Genomic DNA, 25,475 nt, shown 5'->3' on the forward strand with positions numbered 1-25,475 from the left:
GTAATCTCCTTAGTGGTAGCAAGGTCAAGGTCTGGCTCAGCCTGCTTCAGGCTGAAGGGAGGCTACAAAGTGGATCAAAGAGTGCCACATAAAACCAGAGACACTGAAACTTATAGAGAAGTAGGGAAGAGCCTCAAAGATATGAGCACAGGGGAAAGATTCCTAAAAAGAACACCAATGGCTTGGGCTGTAAGATCAATAATCAACAAATGGGACCTCATAAAATTGCAAAGCTTCTGTAGGGCAAAGGACACTGTCAATAAGACCAAAAGGCAACCAACAGATTGGGAAGAGATCTTTACCAATCATAAATCCAATAGCGGGCTAACATCCAATATTTATATAAATAGTTCAAGATGTTGGACTCCAGAAAACCAACCAACCCTATTAAAATGGGGTACAGAGCCAAACAAAGAATTCTCAACTGAGGAATACAGAATGGCTGAGAAGAACCCCCCAAAATGTTCAACCTCCTTAATCATCAGGGAAATGCAAATCAAAACAGCCCTGAGATTCCAGCTCACATCAGTCAGAATGGCTAAGATCAAAAACTCAGGTGACTCAGATAATGGCTAGGATGGGGAGAAAAGAGAAACACTCCTCTATTGCTGATAGGACTGCAAGCTGGTACAATCACTCAGTTTGGTGGTTCCTCTGAAAATTGGACATAGTTCTACCAGAAGATCCAGCAATACCCCTCCTGGGCATATACCCAGAGATACTCCAACATGTAATAATGACATGTACTCCACTATGTTCACTGCAGCCTTATTTATAATAGCCAAAAGCTGGAAAGAACCCAAATGTTCTTCAGCAGAGAAATAGATACAGAAAATGTAGTGCATTTACACAATGGAGTACTACTCAGCTATTAAAAAGAATGAATTTATCAAATTCTTAGGTAAATGGATGGATCTGGAGGATATCATCCTCAGTGAGGTAATTCAATCACAAAAGAACACACATGATATGCACTCACTGACAAGTTGATATTAATTAGCCCAGAAGCTCAGAATCCTTCTTAGAAGGGGGGAACAAAATACCCACGGAAGGAGTTACAGAGACAAAGTTTGGATCAGAGCCTGAAGAAACGACCATCCAGAGACTGCCCCACTTGGGGATCCATCCCATAAACAACCACGAAACCCAGACACTATGGCAGATGCCAACAAGAGCCTGCTGACAGGAGCCTGATATAGCTTTCTCCTGAGGGGCTCTGCCAGTGCCTTGCAAATATAGAAGTGGATGCTCACAATCATCCATTGGACAGAGCACAAGGTCCCCAATGAAGAAGCTAGAGAGAGTACCTAAGGAGCTGAAGGGTTCTGAAACCTCATAGGAGGAACATCAGTATGAACTAACCAGTACCCCCAGAGCTCCTTTGAACTAAACCACCAATCAAAGAAAACACAAGGTAGAACTTGTGGCTCTAGCTGTATATGTAGCAGAGGATGATCTAGTCGGTCATCAATGGGAGGAGAGGCCCTAGGTCCTGTGAAGGTTCTATCCCCCAGTATAGGGGAATGCCTGGACCAGGAATGGGAGTGGGTATGTTGGGGGGCAAGGGGAGATGGGAGGGGGTAGAGCATTTTCAGAGGGGAAACTAGGAAAGGGGATAACATTTGAAAGTAAATAAAGAATGTATCTAATAAAATTTTAAAAGAAAAGAAAAAAGTGTGTGTGTGTGTGTGTGTGTGTGTGTGTGTGTGTGTGTGTGAAAGAGAGAGGGAGTAGAGGGAGGGGGAAGAGCAGAAGGAGAGAGAGAGAGAGAAAGAGAGAGAGAGAGAGAGATAGAAATCCAAGCATGTTGAGATGCGAAGAACAAGATATTTGACATTTTCCAGAAGATATTGGATTCTCTGGAGTTACAGATGTTTGTGAGTTGCTAGATGTGGCCCTGTATTCCTAATGGATGAATCAGCTTTCAAGCACAAATTTAGTTGTTTATCACTCACTTCTGTGTTGTATAGCATTTAGCATACAGTACAACATGATGCTCAATAAATGTTAATAATTTAAATTAGTTGGAACTGCAGAGTTAGTGTTCTTTGACTTGTATGGTTTTTGTGTATGTGGCAAAATAAAAACAACATAAAGTTTAACATCATGGGGGGCAAGAGAGATGGCTCAGCCGTTAAGAGCACTGACTGCTCTTCCGAAGGTCCTGAATTCAAATCCCAGCAACCACATGGTGGCTCGCAACCACTCATAATGAGATCTGACACCCTCTTCTGGTGTGTCTTGTACTTAGATATAGTAATATATAAATCTTATTTTTTTAAAAAAAGAAAGAAAAGTTTAACATCATGGACATTTTTAAATGTACAACTTTGTGTCATTAAATATACTCAAAATGCTATAAAGTTATCATAGGAGATACCATAGTGCTTTCATGTCTCTAACACAAATTGTATACCTATTAATCAGTCATTCCTCATCTTCCTGTCTCTTTAACCTTGAAAGTTACTTTCTATCTTTGAATTTACATATTTTGGATATTTTAAACAAGTCGATGTGCAGAGTGTATTATTTTCAATTAATCTTCTTCCACTCTACCTGATTATAACTCATCCATGTTATGGGAAATATTAGCAGTTCTTTTTCATGGCTGCATTAGTATCCCATGGCAAGGATATGACTCATATCATGCATATTCATCAATTAATTCCTCAGTTTCCCTTCACCTTTTGTCTACTGGCCAGAGCAACTTTGACTAGTCGGAAGTTTTTGTTTGAGTGCTTGTCTATGGTGCTTTTACTATACATGTAGAATTGAAATTGCTGGATCACATTGTAAGTAAGAAATTATATATTTGTTACAAAATCAAATATATTTTATAACAGATCACATGATTTCTCTCCCTCCGCCCTTTGAGAGAAATCTGTATTCCTCAGTTCATCATATGCTAGGAAGTACCATGAGTAGGGTGTATTACTATCCAAAGAATCTGGGTCTGAATGATTTGCAATAAACACTAGACTACAGATCATGGTACATGCCACATCTACAAAGTTACTTCTCTTCACTCTTGCTCCTTTTCCTTTATGTTGTACATATCATATTCCTGAGACAGAGTATGTGTTCCTACACCATAAAAGGAAGCTATCTGAAGCATAGACAAAGCTTAGTCAACATGAAGCATGAACATGGATAGATGCTGGTGGCCAAAAGCTAGTAGAAATTTGAACTTATTTGTCACCACGCAGTAATTTAACAGTTTACTGATATTGGAACATCAGGTCAAGTAGTGTAACCACGTTTATTTTCTGTGAAGTGTCTCAGTGCCTTAATTCTGGTAATGTGAGCTGTCAGCTTCAAAAGACAGATTAATTACTCAAAACTTCTTGGTTGTATTTTACCTTGGACACATGTATGGATATTAGCCAAGAGTGTCCACATTAGCCAATCCTGGGGTACACATGCAATTCTGGTTCAGTTCTGTCCTAGATAAGCTTTTCAAGCTTATTTCAATAGTAGGGCTCTTCCTTTTGTATTTAACTGAAATGTATGTTTATGTATTTGTGTGTGTGTGTGTGTTTGTTTGTTTTCTTGTCATTACACATCATAATCCACCATCCATTACTCTAGCTTCTGGAGATAGACACTATTTCTCATTCATGTTTCACACTTTTGGCATCTCATGCTGCACTTGGCTTCATACAGTGGTGAATGAAAGGTCATTATAGGTGCAAGATGAAGTTTTGCATTTTTCCTTATCATTTATCTTCTAGCACTGTGCTTGTTAAGTTGGAAAGAATGAAAGGAAATAAAAAGCTCAATTATCCCCAAGAATCATTTTTGGAAATGTATCTAAAACAAAATATGTGTTGAAATGAGTGTTCTTTAGTGCCATTGTTCTCTGAGGAAGCTTTCAGCCTGTGTTTTTGTTTTTGTTTTGTTTTTTTTAATCTAGCCCTTTCTGAGTACTTGCATTTATAACTACTGAGATGGAGTTAAATTATATTCAAGTCTCAAGTTATAATTTTGAGGATGAAGATATAGTTCTACTCAGAAGTGCTGAAGCTGGTCAAACTGAGCATAGAACAGAAAACTAAGCTCTTCTGTGAAACATATCCTTTCTAAATGCACCTTCATTCAAACACATTTTCCTGATACCCAGTAATGTGCTAGATGACAGAGAAATGCTGAAGATGAATGCCTCTCATGTTCAGAGATCTGTCAGAATAGGAACATGAACATAGGCACACACAATATAATGCAGTAAGTGTTTCTTTTAGAATTTCAGATAAGTACAAGTTATTTTTGGTTTCTTGCATAGGGCCTTCTGAGGCTGCCTGTGACCTGTACGGAAAACAAGAAACATGGCAAGGGCAGAAAAATGGCATCAGTTGAACAGAAATTATATCTTTTAATGATACATATTTTGCAATTTTAGAAGTGCTATTTGACTTCATTTTTTAAAATCATTAATGTATGATTTACATATAATTTACATATAATAATTTACACACAGCAAGAAGTTTGCTCTTAACTGAAATTATCCTATGAATTTTGGCCATGATATAAAGCCAAGATGTAAAATAGCTCATGTCATTTTCATGCCAGTCATACAAAGGAAGCTTTGATGAATGAAGTGATGATCAGGGAACTTAAGTCTCTTAGTTTCTCTAAGGTCATTTAATTAATAAAATTTTGAGGGAAAATCTGAAGAAGAGGTATAAGGCCTCTCGGGTTGTAGCAATGAAGAAGCAGTGGATAAGGGAAGACCTTGGAGACATATATTAATCAAAAAATCAAACATCCTCACCCTTTGGGGTATTACATTTGTTTGGTTCATGAATTCTATAAACAAGCCTCTGTTTAAACAGTAAATATCTCTTCACTGCTTCAAGAGTATGTTTATGTTGAAATTATATAAAATTGAATTAATGATATGTTGGTCTTTGATTACTGATGATTTTGTTTAGATTACTTTTTACAATGTTGGAATACTCATTGACAATTGTCTCTTCTCCAAATCTATTTTGTCACATAAATCTTTTTTTTTTCATTTTTATTTATTCTTCATGGAGTATCTTCCCTAGTTAAGATTAGTGCTCCCCCAAACAAAGGCAGTGTTTCTTCCCTTTGCCTTCAGGTTGCAGAGATCCACCTGGGACACAATCTAAAATACAGTGTGGATAGTGAAGGAAGGAATGCAAATAAAACCATTAGGTTGAAACAAATTTTAATGGCCAACTCATATCTAAGGTTACAAATACTGTTTTTAAGAGATCAAGATGATTACTTGTTTAGGCTTTGGTACATGGCCTGCATTACAGCTGTTCAATTCTTCCATATATATTGCCTTACAGTAGAACTTGTTTGTAAAAATACACTGTGTTTCTCCTGGGCCATGTTATGCTAACTCCTACATGTGTCAGTATGGGTAACCTTACCTGGTGTCAATAAACACCTTAATCTCAATGATTTCAAAGGTGAATGTTTCTTTCTTACTTTATGAGAGATGCACAGAGAGCTAAGCTCAATAGGACTCCTTTTCTCAGATTCTTCTATGTGGAATACTGTTGATCTTGTGAAAAGAAAAATTGATCAGTTCACATATTGGCTCATATTGTCTTCTTTTGCTATTGACATATCACTGAATTTTAAATATCCATTCGATATGAGTTTGTCTTTTTCAGACTTTGGAATACGTGAGAATATTAAAAAGAGGGCTTTACAGGGGAGGTTACAATATGAGTTAAAGTTAACACAGCCTACTAACTACATGTCATTTAATAACTTGGTCTATGGCATTTGGATCTTGTCATTAGATTAATACTTCCTACAAGGTTCAGCACTGCTTCTATACTTCAAAGGCTTAATTTTTTTATTTTTAATTTTGTTTTTGTTTTGTGTTTTTAATCTCTCAAGGAAATTTGGTTCATTCTTCAAAAAACCTGACAGTAAAAAAATTCTATTATAAATTGCCTTATAATCTACCTTGATTTTTCATCTAAGTATTCAAAGTCTATATTCCCAAGATCCTGCAGCCTAGTTGATGGTTATTACCAACATAAAAATATTATTCTTACCAGAAGTTGCCGTGTCCTAATTCTTACATTGAAGGAGACATAACCCACCCTTTGCTCCCCCAGGTAACTGTCTTTCTTCATTTCCCAGAGTGTAAATGACCCATCACAGAGACAGGGCTGAACTTCTGAATGAGATCATAGCCTTTTCGCCCTTTCTGCACAGTTTCACTTGGTGAATTATTGTCTTATTTTCATTCCACTCCAATGAGCTGTCAGCAATGGATACTGTAATTCACAGCAATAGAAACACAAACAGATGGGTAATTGACCTGCATGCCTTCATTACACTGGAGTTCAGCATGGCTGTGTAAGCCATAAAGTCCTTTATCTGCCAATATGAAATCCCCAGGCTTGCACAGAGAAGGGGATCAGGCTTATGTTTTGCAAAAGGTGCTGTCCTTGTTGTTGTTCATCCTACCTTGTGCGTTTCAAAAATGGACAGGATTTGACAGGCAGAACTTAGTGGGTGTAAGACAACATCTGGGATTCCTGTAGGGCTCAGAGATACCTACAGGGGGCCACATTTGATACAAGGACAGAACAGAAATATATTTATATGCAACTAAAATAGAACCTGTATTTTCCCTCTTCTTGGCACTGCAAGAGATCATGAATTTAATAGCAAGTGGTATTGGTCAGAAAAGAGAAATGTCATTCAAAAGTAGACTGGCTCAGATGATTAGGATATAGAGCAAAATAAAGCAAATGTAAGCTATACCAGCTCATGATAGTTCCCTAAATAAGACTTAGAATCATCTCACATATTTATTCACTGACCTGTATTTGATCCATGTCTGCCCTATGTGATGGCATTTATAGCTAGCCTTCTTTGTCAATTTATATTATGCTCATGCTTTAAAACAATTCCTAGGGACTGAAGAAATGACTCAGTGCTTAATTCCCTAATGAAGGAGCTAGAGAAAGGACCCAAGGAGCTGTAGGGTTTTGCAGCCCCAAGGAGGAATATCAATATAAACTAACCAGTACCCCCCCGAGCTCTTTGGGACTAAACCACCAATCAAAGAAAATGCATGGTGGGACTTGTGGCTCTAGCTGCATAGGTAGCAGAGAATGGCCTAGTTGCTCATCAATGGGAGGAGAGGCACTAGGTCCTGTGAAGGTTCTATGCCCCAGAATAGGGGAATGCCAGGGTCAGAATGGGAGTTGGTAGGTTGGGGAGAAGGGGGAGGAAGAGGGGGGAGGGGATTTTCAGAGGGGAAACTAGGAAAGGGGCTAACATTTAATATCTAAAATAAGAAAATATCTAATTAAAAGAAGTGGGTGGGGGAAGAGTGCTTACTGCTCTTGCAGAGACCCCATATTTTACTCACAGCAACCATGTTGGCTGTCCAGACTGTAGGTAACTCTTCTGATCTCTTCGGCCTCTTGCACGCATGTAGTGCACATGCATATATCTAATTGCATATACATCCAAATAACATTTTTAAAACATCAGTATTTTTTAAAACCATTACTTACCCCACATTTATAAGTCTTCAACAACTGCTATATCCAATCTCACCATCTTGCACCCTCACAAATAAATCAATGAAATGGTTGCTATTTGTTATTATCAGTTACCATTAGTTAAATATTGTCAAGCACAACAGGGCTTTCAAATTTTAGTCATCTACCAAAGTTCCAGATTCATTGTTATTGAATGTTGTGCTTTAGGTTTAAATCTGTAAATGGCCTGTTTCTTTAGAGAGGAGGAAACACATATCAAATGTATTAAAATTCTCTTTTCTTTTACCCACTGATTCCACATACATTGCCTTTGTAAAGAAGAGAATGAGGCTAAGAGTTCCTGTAATGAACTCACAAAAGCAAGTCTGGAATCAGAATTGACAATTGGGCTATATTTGTTATATCTTTAGTGAGACTTCAGGTTCTGTTTAGTCTTTCTTTTTCTGAGAAATTAGATGTCCCTAGCACTCCCTCCCCCCAAACATGGTCAGCTGAATCAGGTTCCTAATTGATAAAAACTATCAACTCTGTCCTTGCTGTTCTTAGGGGATCTGACACAGATTCTCTGTGCATTCTTGTGTTCCTTAAATAGTCCTTAACCAGCGAAACTCTACCATACTGGGATCTCTATTTATCTGTCTGTATCTCAGAAACCTGATATGTGAGGACAAGGAACTTCAGACCTGTTGCTTTAAGAATTGCTTTGCCTCCAAGGAGATCAGATCTCTCATTTACACCATTCATAACTTCAGTTTGTGTCTAAGATACAAGAATGTTTTCTCCTCTAAGGGCTTTTGAGGAAGTAATCTATAAAGGGAAATGCCTGTAATCAGAAAGTAAGGTAAAGAATAGTATGATTCTCAACTGGACTTTGTGTTGCCTGGAGCCTGTGCACATTCTCTTTCCACATTCCAGACTATTCTTCCTGTGAGTTCCTTAATCCCTTGTCTGTCTTTCCACAATTAAAGGTATTCCAAGGAGTGCTCTAATTTGTCTCTCGTAGACCTTCATATTTTGAATTGTGATAAATGAGGGAAGGCACACACTTACGGCACACCTAATTATGTCAGTGCCTTATAAAGTTTGAGCTATACAAGATGCTGGAGGTTAGCTAATCATTCAGAAGAGATCTCTTTGTCACATTCTCTGCACCCTGAGGTCCAGAACCAAGCTGCCATAAGATCTAGTGAGAATTGGATTTCTGATTTTCATGTAGCTACCTTGTTATGGAATGCCCATGTGCCTTTCTTGTACATACACAGTGAGAGAGAGAGAGAGAGAGAGAGAGAGAGAGAGAGAGAGAGAGAGAGAGAGAGAGAGAGAGAGAGAACGTGATTGTCTTCTTAGATTCTAAACTTAACTTCCAAGGAACCTCATTTCCTAGCCAGTTAGAATTTGGGGATTCAACACATGAATTGGGGAAGGGGCATGAACTTTTGGTTTATTACATGGGATCATAACACACAATGTTCATCCTATATACTATTCAGGCTTTTTGGTTTTTCATTGTTCTGCCTGTCTGTCTGTCTTTCTCCTTTCCTTTCTTTCTCCCTTTTTTTCTCTCTCTCTCTCTTTCTTTCTTTCTTTCTTTCTTTCTTTCTTTCTTTCTTTCTTTCTTTCTTTCTTTCTTTCTTTCTTTCTTTCTTCTTTCTTTCTTTCTTTCTTTCTTTCTTTCCTTCTTTCTTTCTTTCTTTCTTTCTTTCTTCTTTCTTTCTTTCTTTCTTTCTTTCTTTCTTTCTTTCTTTCTTTCTTTCTCCCTTTCTTGCTTTCTTGCTTTCTTTTGCTTTTTTATTTCTTTTACCCTAACTAGTTAGTACAGAAAAACAAGAACAATTATATTTTGGAAAGGCTGACACACTGTCCAGTTGCCATTCATTAAACCTATGGTTGATTACTAAGCTTACATTGTCATCAGTCCATTTTGACTACAGAGGCAGAAGAACCCTGAAGGATTTCAAAAGGTCTAAATATTCAGATTTGAATCATGATTCTGTTATTTTAATTGTGAGGCTTTAGACAGATCATTTCAATTTTCATTTGAGCATCCCCAAAGACTAATAGATCAACCTAAATTTTGGTAGGATGAAGAAGAGAATTGATGAGTACCAGCAGCCTGAAATGTACTTGGCTTAGTCAGAAAAATATAGACTACTTTCTTCCAAAATTGGCCTTTTAAGATGGGAGGTGGAAACCAAACAGATTAGTAAAACAATTTAAGTCAACACTTAATCCTACAACAAAGGCATTTGAACTCCAATAGTATGGGAAGGTCTATATTTCAGAACATGGGAGACAGGCTAACACACGAGGAAGAACTATTTTAGACATTAGATAAGATAAGATAAGATAAGATAAGATAAGATAAGATAAGATAAGATAAGATGCTGTAAGTGTAATAGGAGTGATAGATTGGAAAGACTCCAATCCTGCAAAGGGGAATGTGTATAGATAGTATGATGTGTAGTCTGAGGAGATGAAGAAGTGACAAAGATGTAGTAGTGTAGCAAGCTGCATCCATGGAATTAAGGATATTATCACCAAATCCCTGCAAATTAGAAAACACATCATGAAATGGATGGAAGGATAATAACCTTGGAGTTGGGTGAGTACACCTGAGAAGGATGAGGCAAGTGTCAGGAAAAGCAGGGAGTCTTCTTGGGTAATTCTGCCTGCTCCTGAATTCCACACATTCTTGATTGTACATCACAACATTGCCCTTCAAAGCACAGCCAGACATGAAAAAAAATTAATGAGGTTGAAGGGAAAATATTCCATATGTTCAGCGTGGGCAAGGTGGTATTCAAGTATAACACTCAAGCATTGCCTTTCTGAGTTGTGAGGCGAAATTTACATGCTTGGCAGTAAAATGTGGCTCTTTCATTTTCTCAGTTTTCCTTCCTTCTTCCTTCTCCCTCTTTATTTTATTTTTCTCTCCCTCGTTCTTACAACCTCCTCTCTTTGTGTGTGTGTGTGTGTGTGTGTGTGTGTGTGTGTGTGCGCGCGTGTGCGCGCATATTGGAGAGGGGGTGTTTTGGGAACCAAGGAGATAGAATATTCCACCCCAGCCGGCAGCTGTATATCTTTCAAAAAGTGCTTCCACTGGCCAAATCCCCCTCCAAATTATTTATGACTCCCATTGAAGCTAGCAGGACTTGGGCACCAATCTAGGGGGTCAGCAATGGCTCTCTTTGTTGGACACAGGTCACTGGGAGACAACTCTAGCTGTGACTGCTGTGTGAACCTCCGCTGCCGTAGAAATGGTTGTGTAACTTTAAACAGTAATGACATTTTGCAGAAAAGTGCTTTTTAATTGCTATGTCTTCATTATTCTCTTTTGAAATTTGCCCAGGGGATTCTGCCTCTGAGACAGCTCGTCATGTTCTGAGTTTCCATTTTTAAAGAGCAGCCAGTGTTCTGTTTCAGCTGTGCTGAGAAAACCCCCAACCCTAAATTTTATCTGTTTTCACTTGCATTAAATGGGGTAGGTAATACTGCCTTTTGTATCCTTGCCAAAAGGAGAAATGATTTGATGCAATTTTCTAAAAATGCTCTCCCCGAATTCCTTTTGGGCTGGGACCAAGAATAGAATATCCTATCCTCTACAAAAGGGAGAAAAAAAAGTGATGAGTTGTCTGAAAAAGTAGGACTGAGAATATAGTCTGTAGAGTTCCTTTAAGCAACAGAAACATAACCCCAATCCATAGACACAGTTGCCTATAGGGATCAGCTAAAAATAACTTTTGCTTTGGAGGAGAAAATGGCAACATAAATGAAGCAACTCAATAATGCACCCTATAATGAACTGCGAGCTTGCTTTGGAAAATACTTTATAGTTGGTTTGTGTTGCCTTGCCTTTGGTATCTCTCTCACCATATTCATATACTGAACCATTGGGACTGATAACTTGATCTCATGGGAACACCTTGATCAGTGGTAAAGAGTGTATCCAATGTCACAGGAGACCACTGTCCAGCATCACAGCATTCTCAGGATGCCTTCTCAGTAAGGTCGGTTACACCATAGTAACACTCCTCTGTTTCAGCAGGCAGAGAGCCTAAACCCACCTCATTAAATGACCTCTGCAGATGTTTAAAGATTCTCTTTGGAACTTTTATGCTGAAGTTTGTATTGAAGGTTTAGGCATTTTATCAGAGAAAGGACAACAACAGCATCACTATCATCTCCCTCACCAGAAGTTTCTTCACATCAAAAATAGGAACTCATTGGGTGTGGTGGCGCATGCCTTTAGTCCCAGCACTTGGGAGGCAGAGGTAGGCAGATTTCTGAGTTCAAGGCCAGCCTGGTCTACAGAGAGAGTTCCAGGACAGCCAGGACTAAACAGAGAAACCTTGTCTTGGGGAAAAAAAAAGAAAAGAAATGAAACTGGTTCAGTAGGTAAAGGTGCTTGATATCAGAAGTCAATTCCTGTGACCAGTACGATAGGAAGAGCAAATCAACTACTGCAAGTTGTTCTCCAGCTTCTACATGTATGTTGTGGCATGACTCAGCTACATATACATTTACACACAAAATAAAGTAAGTAAGAATTGATAGTTCAGGGTGTGTGTGTGTGTGTGTGTGTGTGTGTGTGTGCCAGCAACTGCTCCACTCAAATTATAGATATCTTTGCTTTCTTTCTCTAGATATAATGTAACTACTGCAAGTATCTCCATTTGAACATAATTTGAGAAAGTGAAGTTTTAGAGAGAGGATGAATAAGTTTGTTGGGATGATTTTGGTATGGAACTCAGTGGTAGCAATGGCCAAATTTTCATGTAGGCTATGGTTTCCTGCCATAGTCATGCTGAGACACACTCAGGTCTGTTTCTACTGGAGCAGTCAGAAAATTCTACTGTATTGTTTCCATATGGAACCAGAATAGAAATGCATTGTTTATATAACCGTAATTGTCATATATATTATATGTAATATGAAAAAAGAAAAAAAAAACAAGTCTGTAAACATAACTGAAAAATATAAACTAAAACGAGAGTAAAAGCAAGGACCCATTTTCCAGAAAATCTCGATTGAGCAGGATTGAAGAGTACTCCAGAAGCCCAAGTGAGAAACAAATACAAATCTAAATAAGCATCCAACCCTCTTTTTACAAAGTGAGAGGTAAAACCATAACTCTGCATGTTGAAGTCTAAAACTAATTAGCAGCCTCTGCAAAGCGAAGGGGACTATCCTAGACATGATCTGTTAGTCCAAATTTGCCTTTCTGGCTACTGTAGGCTTAAGCATGTACTTAGCTCATGCTTCTAGGTACCAACTTGCAGCTTTAGCCCAGATAAACCCCACTCAATCTTCCACTCTAAGGATTAAGAGTGTGATTATTCAAATATAGAAGAAGATCAGAAGATGTAGTCAAGGGTTCTCATCCTATACCCACGGGTTAGTCTCTTTGTCTTAGTGTTCCTTTGTGCCTTCACTTTTAGAGCAAACAGGAGAAAATTAGTATCTGTGATGCTCTTTTTCACAAATGTTTTAGTTTAATAATATATGCACTTATTCAACATTTCCCTTTAATTATATCACTCTTGCTCTTGAAATACTACTAATACGTATTCCCTGATCCATATGGTAAACACATGAACTGTAATGCATAATAAATTCCTTCCAGCCTTCTGGCCTCTGTAGCTCTCTCAGTCAGTTTTTCTACTACACCATATCCCTATCCACTGGAGTTTGTTTCATGTAGTTGGACTTCCCAGACACACTTCCCCTACCTTTGCCCATTCTATTATTCTTTTAACCATGGTTATTTCTTATGTACCTTCCAACAAGCCCAAATTCTTTATCCTGTGGAAAGCTGACCTTGCAACCTGAGGTATATAGTTCCAGGATCAAAGCTGCCTGACTTTTTTTTCCTGTGTCTCTTTCTGCTTTAGACCTGTAAACCATGTTAGGAAGACATGCGCCCATATATATCTCTGATGATTATATTGCAAATATTCTTTATAAAATATTTCATTGGACATGGTGGCATATACCATCTAACCCAGCAATTGGGAAGGAGAGGTATGCAGATTTTTGAGAGTTTGATTTTGAAACCCATGTGATAAGCATAGTGAGCTTCAGGACAGCCAGAGCTGCCTAGAGAGACCCTATTTTTTCAAAAAGTAAAATATCATTAAAAAATCTCTAAAAGCATTGGATAGCTCAGGACATGTTCATAAATAGAGTTCATAAATATTTCAAGAAATGAAAAGAAAATAAATGAAGGATATAAGAAAGATAAATAATGATGTTATGCATTCAGTAAGGGTTTTCTCTCCAAATAGAAGAAAATATACATTAGAGCATCTCCTGACTCATTACTAATATAACAGAGTAATGTCTGCATTTCCAAGAGAACCAAGGTCATGGCCTAAGACAGTGAATTATAAGCGAAGCAACTGAAGGCTCCACATTTTGCTGCCCATCTATATCTAAGAATGGTCTGGAATATTTTTATTCCAGTGCACAGGGAGAAGCCTTACAGGGCCAGATTCTTGTCACCTTTGGAGGCTGTTAATAAAACACCTTTTTATCCTTTCTGATTTTCCCTTCTTGCTATTTCTAACCAGGTCTTCAGATAATCTTCCCGCAGTATCTGCAAGAGAAGTTTGTTCAGTCGGCTTTGAGTTACATCATGTGCAATGGCGAGGGAGAGTATGTGTGTCAGAACAGCCAGTGTCGCTGCCAGTGTGCTGAGGAATTCCCACAGTGCAACTGCCCCATCACCGACATCCAGATCATGGAGTTTACGCTGGCAAACATGGCCAAGGCCTGGACTGAAGCTTATAAGGACCTGGAGAATTCAGGTACACAGACTACTACCGTGAATGCCTCTGGCCAAACCTAGAGAAATGATATCACCAAACTGCAGTAAAGACTGATGTGAGGAAAACCGAGTAAGGGCTCTTGTCCATGTTCAAGGGTTCAGGGTCAGGTTTAGTAGTCCTCACAACGCAGTAACACATTCAGTCTCCTGAATGAAACAGTGGTGTAAGGCAATGTGCTTGTACAATGTATCATCTCTCTTGGACTCATGACAAGGTAAGCCTGAGAAGACATCCATGCAGAGTGGCCAGAGTGGCGAGTCAGAGAATGTTATATTTATTCCCGAGTCTCTGTTTATATGTGACTGTGTTTATAAACGTAAGTGTGTATATGTATGAGTTAATCAACAAGCACACATAAGCATATATAAATGTGTGTATCTGTATGACTATATATGATAATAAGCACATGCATATGCACAGATATATACATGTCTTATGTGTGTCTAGCAAGATAAAATTATGTAGATACTTGAATATCACACAGACTATCAAAATTGAAATTTTCTTTACTGATAATTTAGCTATTTCCTACATTTCCTAGTTCAGAATAATGAGTTACAGGGGAGAAAAGTCAGTTCTCCAAGGTCAGGAGGGAGGTGAGGTTAAGGTCTCAAGTTGGACCTTTGCCTTCTTGAAGCTTTGAAGTCTGTCAGAAATCAATTATGTAACCATGTGAAAGATGCAAATGATTGTGACCTTTCAGGTGTCTATGCTTAAGGATGAGAAGCAGCTGGCACAGTGTTTCAGACATGCAGGCAGTGTGACTAACAAAGTGAACGGTGGCCATGTTGAAAACAAATGAAAGTCTTATTGTCCAGTGATTCAGAGACTCAGTTCACAAGTTTCCTAGGAGGGATGACCCCACTGAAAATCAGGAAGTATATGTAAAAATGTATAGAATGGCTTGCATATTTAGAAGGGGATTTCGAAGAGCTAGATGCTGGTTGTCTCAGAGAGTTTCATAGAAAATCTGAGATGATGTCCCAGAGCATGGCTTGAAGATGTATATTAGATAACATTATGGTTGTTAGTTTCCTTTGTGTTGAACACCAAGAAAATCTGAAATCAAGACCATACAGTCAGTTTTAGATAGGAAAAGTTTAAGAGTTCTTAGGAATTCCAAGAAGCCTCACCAAGACATAGTATACTTATAATATGTATTTTAGCATCTCTTAAGTGACTAACCTAATCAATAGAGCATTATAGTTTGAGATATATATTCTTCCGTCTGTTACAATTACATGAAACAAAGTAGGATGTGTATCCATGGAGCAGTAATGACACTGAGACTCACACTCTTCTCTGACATTACACTCTTTGTAAACGACAGGATTGGTAATTGAGACCCTGACTCCAAACCCCAGTTGTAACAGAAGTCTTTTCAATTTATTAATTCTACTGAACTTTGTAGGCATTGCCTCCTCTTCTGATAAAAGGGTGATGGAGGTGTCATGTTTATGTTTTGAATATTTGAAGTCATTTCAGTCTTTAGCCATAAAATCCTTTGACCAAACAAAACCTTAACTCAGAGCCACTGTGTATCACAAACAAAAGTAGAGTTTCACATGAGGTAATTTGAAATGACTGGTTGCCATGAACTTGAAACTCCCGCTTGCCAACATATAGGACGCATCAGAGATTCTTTCCTCCAGGGTCATGCAGCTTGGATGGAGCTACTGTGGATGTCTTATGAAGCCTTATCCATTAGTCTCTTTCAAATTCTTGAATCTGTGAAGCAGAGCAATCATGATAGAAGGGTATTGTGCTGATTCTTGGCCTCAAACAAACAAAATAGATTTGACAGATTCCTTTTACAAAAACCTGCTACTAATTACTAAAATTCCAAAGGAAACGCAGGCTGTCTGCACCAGTAGTAAGGAACTCTAGTTTCAAGAAGAAGCTACTATGAGTGGGTGAGTAAGAGGACAGAATGTGAGATGCCGCAGAATGAGAAAATGCTAAATGATTTGTTTTGCTCTTTTTCCTTATAAGGTATATATACATGGGTCTCCTGCACAAATCCATCTGAAATAAGTAAATCCCTCAATTTAACATGTGTCCACTTATTGAAACAAATATCTGTGTCATGAACTTGTACTTTTTCCTTCTATTTGTTCAAGTCCTTAGCCTTAATGGCTTAGCCCTGGGAGGAAAAATAGTAAAATAATAATGGCTTTTTTGATGGTTTCACAATTTCTAAATTTGGATTAGATCCTGTTATACAAATTTGACAGCTGTATTAATCAGGGCCCCATCTTCTTCAGTTGTCAATATAATATTTGATTTTTTTATATTTGATAATCATTACAACGTTTCTAAATGTCTGGCTGAAAACATTTGTTTTTAGAAAGTTTTTTTTTTCCCCTTGCAGTATGCCAAGAGTCAAGGTTTCTGTCTGTGTATTGAGAGGAAGTATAATACATTAAGTGAGAGCATGTATTCTAGATCAAGGCTGCAGTTTCAATTGTACCACCTACTGGCTATTGACCCTATGCGAGTTAGCTACCTCCTTTGTTCCAAACCACTGGAGGGAGACACTATAGATATGTAACTCCCAGGTTTGTTGTGAAGATCATTTGTGAGTTCCAAGTGCTTAGAATAAGGTTCTGTAACTGTTGAGAGCTATGCAAGTAGTCCTTATATATATGAACTAAATACGTGCATTGGACTGAAGTTTCCGTGCATATTTAATAGCATGAAATAAAAAAATTCAGGTATAACTAATGTGTTTGATTTGGTTTGGTTATTTTGTTTGTTTACTTATTCACTTTACAGCTTGATCCAAGACCCCTCCCTCCTCTCCTCACTGTCCCACCCTTATATACCCTCCCTCTTTACCCCCTCCACTTCTCTTCAGAGAAGGGGATGGCCCCGATTGGTACCCACTCACCCTGATACATCAAGTCACAACAGGACTAAATGCATCTTCTCGCATTGAGGCTAGACAAGGTAGTCCAGCTATGAAAAAGGGATCCGTATCCCACAACATAGTCATAGCCCCCTCTCCAATTGTTAAGGGACCCCCACATAAAGACCATGCTACATATCTGTTATAAATGTATAGGGGGCCTAGGGAACTGGCCCATGTATCCACTTTGGTTGATAGTATTCAGTCTCTGTGAGCCCTTTTGGGCCCAGGTTAGCTGACTCTGTAGGTCTTCTTGTGGTGTCCTTGACCCCTCTGGCTCCCTTATTCCCTCACCCCATTCTTGCACAAGACTCCTCAAGCTCTGACTTGCAGAGTTGTGGGTCTCTGTATCTCTTTCCCTAAGCTGCCAGATAAAGCCTCTCAGAACAGTTACACTAGGTTTGTCTCTGCAAGCATCACCAAAAATCATTAGTAGTGTCTAGGGTTTACTCTCTCCCATAGGATGGGTCGCAAGTTGGGCCAGTCTTTGGTTGTCCATTTCCTCAGTTTCTGTTCCATCTTTATCTCTGCACTTATTGAAGGCAGGAAAAAAATGTGTTAAAGGTCTAATGGGTGAGTTTATGTTCCTGTCCCTCCACTAGAAGCCCTATGTGTTTACAGGAGGTGGTCTATTCAGGCTCTATTTCCCCCCTATTTAGGATCTCGGCTAGGGTCATCCCCAAAGACTCCCAGGAGTTTCTTCTGTCCCAAGGCTGTGCCTCTCCTCCACTGATTTCGGTTGTCTCTTTTAGCCCTCTCCACTTCCCCACAACTGGTCTCTACCCTATTCCCCTTCTCACCCTCCCCTAGTCCCCTCCCTCCATCTACTTCATATTTCTCTTTTATTTCCCCTTCTAGATGATATTTAAGTAGCCTTCCTTGGGCCCTCTTTGATACATAGATTCTTTGGGTCTATGGATAGTAGCATGGTCATACTGAAGTTTATAGTAGCTAATGTCCACTTATATAAGGACTCATAGTCTTTCTGGGTCTGAGGTCCCACACTTAGAATGGTATTTTCTAGCTCTCTCTATTTGCCTGAAACCTCTTATCTGTAAAAATGAGCCATATTTTGTTTCATTTTCCACAGCAGTTGAGAAGGACACTGGGTGTCCTGAGAAAGTGTCAGAGTAGATAAGAGAAAGTTTTACTCTTGGCTCTTGAAGCTCTATGCCTGTGTTATCTTTCAAAAAAATCAACTTATTGTTCTGGGCTTTAGTTTCCTATATGTGTGGGTCAAGAAAGTTGAGCTAGGTTATTTCTAAGGTTATGTCAAACCTGAGATGTTGCTCATAAATTCAAATATTGGGAGCTGGAGCTGAAAGGTTTACCAAGGGATCTCTTACTATGTCTTAAATTGTAGCTTCCCTGCACCAGAGAAGATGCCATATAGTTGACACCTAGGACTTCAAATGGCAGTTGGATCATGAGTGTAGAGTTTCACTTCCTTCAGTTCTCCATCAGTCCTACAGGTTACCTTAAAGAGAAAGATTCAGTTGAGGGCTAATATGGGTTTAACACCACTCTGGATCTATGAGAGTCCTGTACTTCAAAGAGATTTATTCACTTAGCACACAACAGTATCTGACAAGAATTTATTAACACTGTTTTCTTCACATTTATTTTCAGTTACAATTCTACCAAAATCATAAGAGATTGATTTTCTATGTAGATTGTCTAAATGCTTTCAATTTTTTTTAAATTAAGAATAGTAATTTGATTCAAAAGGCACTGTTAAGTGTGAGTGCAAAAAGTATGTATTGTAACCTGACATGCCCGTGCTGGAAGTCTGTAGAATCTTATCTTAAATATAGATGCCTCCTACAGGTACCCTTCAATACAGGTACAATGTCATCAGCACATCAGACTATGTAGTGTTATACTGGGCTCATTCAGATGACAGGGTTGTTCATTGACAAATGGAGCTAAACATCAGGAACCAATACAGGCCTGACCAAAAACCAACTAGTGTGTCCTTTCCTGGGGAAAACCTGTTTCTACATCTCTCAGCATTCCTTAGTTGCTCTGTGTATGGTAGAGGCTTTGTGAGAGTTCCCGGGTTGACTCTTGTATGTCCAGTGTTATCCATGCTTGGCTCAGGATAAGCAGTCATATGGGTTAGACTGTATGGGAGTGGCTTCCACCATTTCTTGGAGAAACACTCTCAAAACAAACTCCCTGATATTCTGGCTCTATGAATCTTTATGGCCACTCTTCCTCAGTGTTTCTGAAACCTTCTATGTGGGAATGGTGGTATAAGTGTATCCAGTAGGGCTGGGTCCACAACTCTGTATGCTGATTGATTTTGGTAGTCTATGATGATCTCCATCTGATGCACAAACCAGTTCCCTTAATGATGGAAAAGGAGTCCACTTATATCTGAAGATTTAAAACTAGGAGCCTCTGGGGAGAGAGAACATGTAACATTTGTCTTTCTGTGTCTAGGTAACTTCATTCAACATGATCTTTTCTGGATACATCCATTTACCAGCAAACTTTATGATTTCGTTTTTCTTTATAGTAGAATAATATTTTGTGGTGTATGTGTACCACATTTTCATTATCCTCTTTGTTGGCTGAAGGACATTTATGTTGTCTCCATTTTCAAGGTATTATGAAGATAGCAGAAAATACTAAAGGGATAAGTGAGAACCAAATCTTTAAACAGAACTGCAGATGGTGGCTGTCATGCTTACCCCTTCTCTCCTGACTCTTGTCTCTTGTCAGATGAGTTTAAGTCATTTATGAAGCGTCTCCCAAGCAACCACTTCCTGACGATTGGCAGCATCCACCAGCACTGGGGCAATGACTGGGACCTGCAGAGTCGTTACAAGCTCCTACAGAGTGCCACTGAGGCTCAGAGGCAGAAAATCCAGAGGACCGCCCGCAAGCTCTTTGGCCTCAGTGTGCGCTGCCGCCACAATCCCAACCACCAGCTGCCTAGAGAGAGGTATGTGCTCTTACATCTCCACTTCTACAATGTCCTATATCCCCACGGCTCATTGTCAACCAGCACATTCTTCTAAAACAGAGGGACGTGTGCTTCAAGTAGCCTATTTAGTACTCTTTAAGCAAGGCAGTCCATGATCCTTTTTGCATTTGGTTCTTGCAACTATTAAATTCTATATTCTTTATAAGTATATCATTGTTCTTTGTGGGTTCTCCATATAGTTCTTTCAACTTTTAAATTCTATATGCTTTATAAGTGTATCATTGTTCTCTGTCTGGGTTGGGTTCTCCATCTACAGTTTAACTAACCTCAGATTGAAATTATCAAAATACAATTTGTGTTTCTACTGCACATGCTTAGATTTTTTTTTCTAGGCATTTTTTTCTAAACCACATGATGCATGTATGTTAAATGAAGAATTACAAGCACCATGGGGATGACTTAAAGTACAGAAGCAGTTGTACATGGGTAATATACAAATGCTACCTGCATTTCATTTAAAAGATTTGCACACCCACTGATTTGAGCATCCCTGTGAAAAGTCTGAAATCCGTTTCCCAATAATGACAAAGGAAATTGAGCAATGAAGGTCAGCTTTGCCTTGTTTGTGCCATTCTTTTTTATTTTATTGGATATTTTACTTATTTACATTCCAATCTCCTTTCTCACTTTCCCCTCCAGAAACCCCCTTTCCCATCCACCCTCCCCCTGCTTATATGAGGGTACTCCCGCACCCAACTATGTCAGAGTGACAGTGACTTCCAACACTGGTGCCAGCAACTATATGGCACCCTTAAGTTTACTTAAAATTCAATATCTGTACAATTTTTAAAGTACTTGGTTAGGAAGAATTAAGAATCACTTCTTAATGGTAAAGAAACTGAACTAAGCAGTCAGTTGAGGTTAGTTGAGGACTTTTGATCAAGGCCGAGAGTGAAGTGGAACAAATATAGCATCGACTAGTGAAAACTTTACGGATTATAGAGGCCAGTCCCCTCTGTGTATGACCCTATCTAATTTTGTCTCCTTTGCCTACTCTGGTTCTAGCTTCACCCTGTCTTGTATCATTTACACTGATTTCCAGTGGGAACTACAAGAATGAACAGACAGGGTCTACCTTTTCAATGAAGAAGACAGTATTCAATCTCGGTTGGTCAAACTCTATTCTTCCAGGCAATTTATGATCTATCTGCAGCTGAGAAATTTCTATAGCATTGTATCAAGGGTTTCAATGAAGCTGTCACAAGACAGCCATAAAACAGTTGGGGAGCAGGGTGGACTAAATCCAAGTAGGGAGCCCGAATCACACTTGTTATCCTGATTCAGTCAGAACTTTTCTGTTATCATTCATTCTGTATTGGTGGCAGTATCTTGCCTTTTATTTTATTCAGAGGAAAAAAATCCAAATTTTTAACCAATGAGATAAGTTTGGGGATAGGAAGATAGCTTAGTGATTAAGAGTACTTTTTGCCCAATCACGAGGACTACCATTCTCATTTTGTGCCCACTGAGCAAGCTACACATTTGGCACACATATATAACCTTAAATCTAATCAGAGAGGAGGCAGGAATGCTGCGATTTCTTAGAGGAGAAAACACAAGTCTCATGATTAGAGAGAAGATTTGTCTCAAAGAAACACATAAAAAATGAGAGACAAGGGAACTCTCTCTGGCCTTTGCATGTATACACAAGTATGCACATCTTCATGTACAAATGTATATAAGTGCAGACACACACACACTTACATTTTGCAAAACCACGTGAAATTTACATAGCATGATCTGTCTTGGCCACCGTGTGTGTGTGTGTGTGTGTGTGTGTGTGTGTGTGTGCATTCATTTTCCAATTGTGAAGTCCATAAAAATGAATTTCAGAGCACTGAAGTCACTAGTTCAAAGCTGCTGCAGTAAACCAGAGGTTTTCATATGGGGTTGACTCCGTCCCCAAGGAATATGTGGATATGTACAAGGACATTTTTAATTGTCACATGGAATGATATTATACAGGACAGTCTCTTAAAGAATGATCTGACTCCGAAAATCATAGAGAATGAGACTTAGCCAAGCTGTTGTAAAGCAAGAATCAAAATGGCATTCAAATCTACAAATCCAAATCTGTCCTCTGAAATGTCTGGTGTGCTAGCACACAAGACAAGAATGAAAAATCATTATATTTCTCTGGATAGATCAAACTGTGTATCCCAGTTTGAAACTTTCTCCTCTATGCTTCTACACCAATAGCTAACGTTGCTTCCTCTGTGAAGTCTTCCCTAATTGTATACAAAGTGTTGTTGATTCCAAGTTCTCACTTATATAGAACTACATTTCCTAATGCACCATCTCTTTTTCCTGCACTGTGTCCTGTATCCTTACACACTAGTGCTGTTCATCTTTGCTTGCCACAGACCTTCCAATTCTGAGTCCACTGCATTGTCTCTCATTTGTAATAACCGTTTGGAGAGTGAAATCGATTTTTTTTCTCTGTCAGTTGCTGACGTGTTGCTGTACTGCTGAACCACAGACTTGGAAAAGGGTCTGTTCACAAATTAACTTCCCTGTTGCACACAGCAGATGCCCAAGCGGCCACCATAAGGGAGTCTCTGAAGTAGAACCATTAGATTTATCAGGCCTATGGCAGGTGACCAGCCTCAGGCGCTGTTTGTGGCTCGAAAGTAAGTGAATAGATTCCACACTGCTATGAAAGATGGTTCTCAGAGCAGGAGTGAGGAAAGGTTCCTATGTGAATCGGAAAATAAAATTTACCTCAGGTGGGTATTTTGTAAAGGTTATTTCAGCTAAGTCCTAAAGACTAGGCAGCTTAAACAGCAGACATCTATTCTCTTACAATTCTAGTAGCTTGAAGTTTAAACACAGACTTTGGGTTTACAGTCTGGGTAGGGTTGTTTCTTCTGAGGACTCTATGGCTTGTCTGTGTCCTGTGCCCCGGGTTCCTTTCACCCAGGTATGTCTGTGTCCTCATCCTCCCTGCTTTAAAACCAGTCATACTGTATTACCATTCGGCAGTAATGAGCCCATTTCAACCTAAAAATGACGTCTGAATACAGTTATGTTTAGCTGTGCTGGGCGATCAGGTCTTCAATCTTTGCATTTGCCAGGGAAGTTAGATAACCCAGACCATACCACTGGAAAGCAGTGATTTTCAACCTTTCTAATGCTGAAACCTTTTAACATACTTGTGACGCTCACTCATAAAATTATTCGGCTGCTATTTCATAACTACATTTCTGCTATTGTTGTGAATCATAGTATGAATATCTAATATGCAAGATATGCTATGAGCCATAGGTCACGAAACCACTGCTCTAAAATATTTCTGTCACATCTTTAGATGAAGTGACTGTGAGTTCCAAGACTGACCAAACAGAAGTAAATCCGAGCAAAAGGAGCAATATTTAGCTTATTACAAAACTATTCGTGCATCTATAATATTTCTTGAGTGTCGCTTCAGAAATTCCAAGTAAAGAGACTGAGGAAACACATTAACTAAATTGGAGAAGAAATCTACAGGCCATAAATCATCACTGGCACACTGGATCTAAGAAGAGACAGAAAGATGTCATATGCGCATGTGGATAGAGGAAGGGCCAAAATGGTAAAATGTGGGAACTGGACAGTCCAGGAACCTGAACTTAAATGAAGGATTTGATTATGCCTTAGTATTAGTGAGGCTGTATCATCTTGGATAAATGACTTCCTGATTCCAAGCTCAGGTGTTCACCACTGTACCTAACTCTTTCTTTCTGCTTGTGGAACTTGCCAGAAGTGCATAGCTAGAAATACCATACTGCTTACTGGGATCTTAAGTCCAGAGCTCTGGGTGTTGACTTGCCCAAGTGAAAAGGAGAAAACTGATCTTAATCCTATCATTCCTTTCACTTTCTCTAGGAGAGTGTCTGGAATTCTCAGTTGGCAAGTCACTAAGTGATGTACATACACAGAGGAATGAATTCGATACTGCCGAGGGTGGGAGCATACAAAATGAGGCTCTGAAGCCTTCCCAGGGGAGCTGAACTTCCTTGGCCTGGCTGTGGGCTGTTTCCTGACATGTGAATCAGAGACTTTAATGAGCATTTCTCAGACTAGCAGGGCACCTCTCTGCCAAAGAGCTGTGTCAGACAGAGGTGATAGCAGTGAGAACCTTGAGTCACCTCTAGCTGAGCAAGTTTATGTTTGCAAATGAACTGATTGCTCAGCTTCAATTTGTCTGCTTGTTGAACTCCATAGGAGCTGTGTGCTCTGAGCAGGTGCTGTTATTGCAACAGGTGCTACTGCCATTTTTACTTGTCTCGAGGAAGGGTGGCATTGAGGCAGGATGGGAGAGGGGAAGAGAAAAGATCATTTACTATATACAGGTTGGAGTCAGGTCTTTCTGACATTTCCCAGCCCTCAAGCTTTATGTAAGTACCTGCACCTCATTTGGGACACTGGATAATGGTAATTGCCTGCAGGTTAAAGTAGATGGATGAAGATTTTTAAAATTTAAAAACCTAGTGAAATATTTGACTCTAGTCAAAAGTGGCAAGGAATTCATTTCTTATGTATGTTCTATATGCATGGTATTCTGTTGTCTTGTGTGAATTCATTGTCTTATCACATCATTGTTTCACGAAACAGGTACTGTTACTATTCTCATATTACAGTACAGATAAAACCACTGAGGCAAAGGAATGTTAGGGATGTGCCAAAGAATTGCCAGTCATTATTGATATTTCAAAGGAGTCATTTGATTTTTTAGTGAGAGGTTAACTCTGGATGTTTAGAACTTTATTTGATGAAAGTTTATTACTGGGCTGTTAGGCAGAAGACACATCTTAGTTATCTATTCATGAAAAAAATACCCTAGAACACTCAAAATCATGCACTATGACCCCTCGTGATTGTATAAGTTGACTTGGTACAGTTGGAAGACTCTCAAATTGGCTGAGACCAATGTCCTTGGGTGACTTTCCTCAGTGGACTTCCAAAGTATCTCCCTTCCAGATTTGGCAGTTGATGCTGGCTGTCAGCTGGAGGCTCAGCTGGGGCTGTCAACTAGAATGCTTACCCATGTCCTCTACATGTCATTTGGTCTTTTTGCAGCATGGCAGCTGGGCTATTGAAAGAGGACATCCTAAAAACAAAGGAAGGCCTAAGATTTCTTCAAACTTATCTTTGACAGCTAGAAAGTATCAATTCCATTTTTTTATAATATTCCATTGAATATTGTGAGAATCTTTCAAGTGTGAGATAAGTCACAGAAAACTCCCCTGCCAGTCCCTTTTACA

General features: G+C 39.0%; 1 protein-coding gene across 1 annotated transcript in view; it reads left to right on the forward strand.

The window, feature by feature from the left end:
- Brinp1 (BMP/retinoic acid inducible neural specific 1) overlaps positions 1 to 25,475 on the forward strand; it is a 198,646-nt gene that overhangs the window by 148,118 nt on the left and 25,053 nt on the right. The window contains exons 6-7 of the mRNA XM_021161100.3: positions 14,075 to 14,311; positions 19,968 to 20,190. Coding sequence (XP_021016759.1) covers positions 14,075 to 14,311; positions 19,968 to 20,190 — 460 coding nt within the window. The remainder of the gene's footprint in view (positions 1 to 14,074; positions 14,312 to 19,967; positions 20,191 to 25,475) is intronic.

Source organism: Mus caroli, unplaced genomic scaffold (genome assembly GCF_978045245.1).
Source record: "Mus caroli unplaced genomic scaffold, Mus_caroli_1 scaffold_6, whole genome shotgun sequence".
Taxonomy (NCBI): domain Eukaryota; kingdom Metazoa; phylum Chordata; class Mammalia; order Rodentia; family Muridae; genus Mus; species Mus caroli.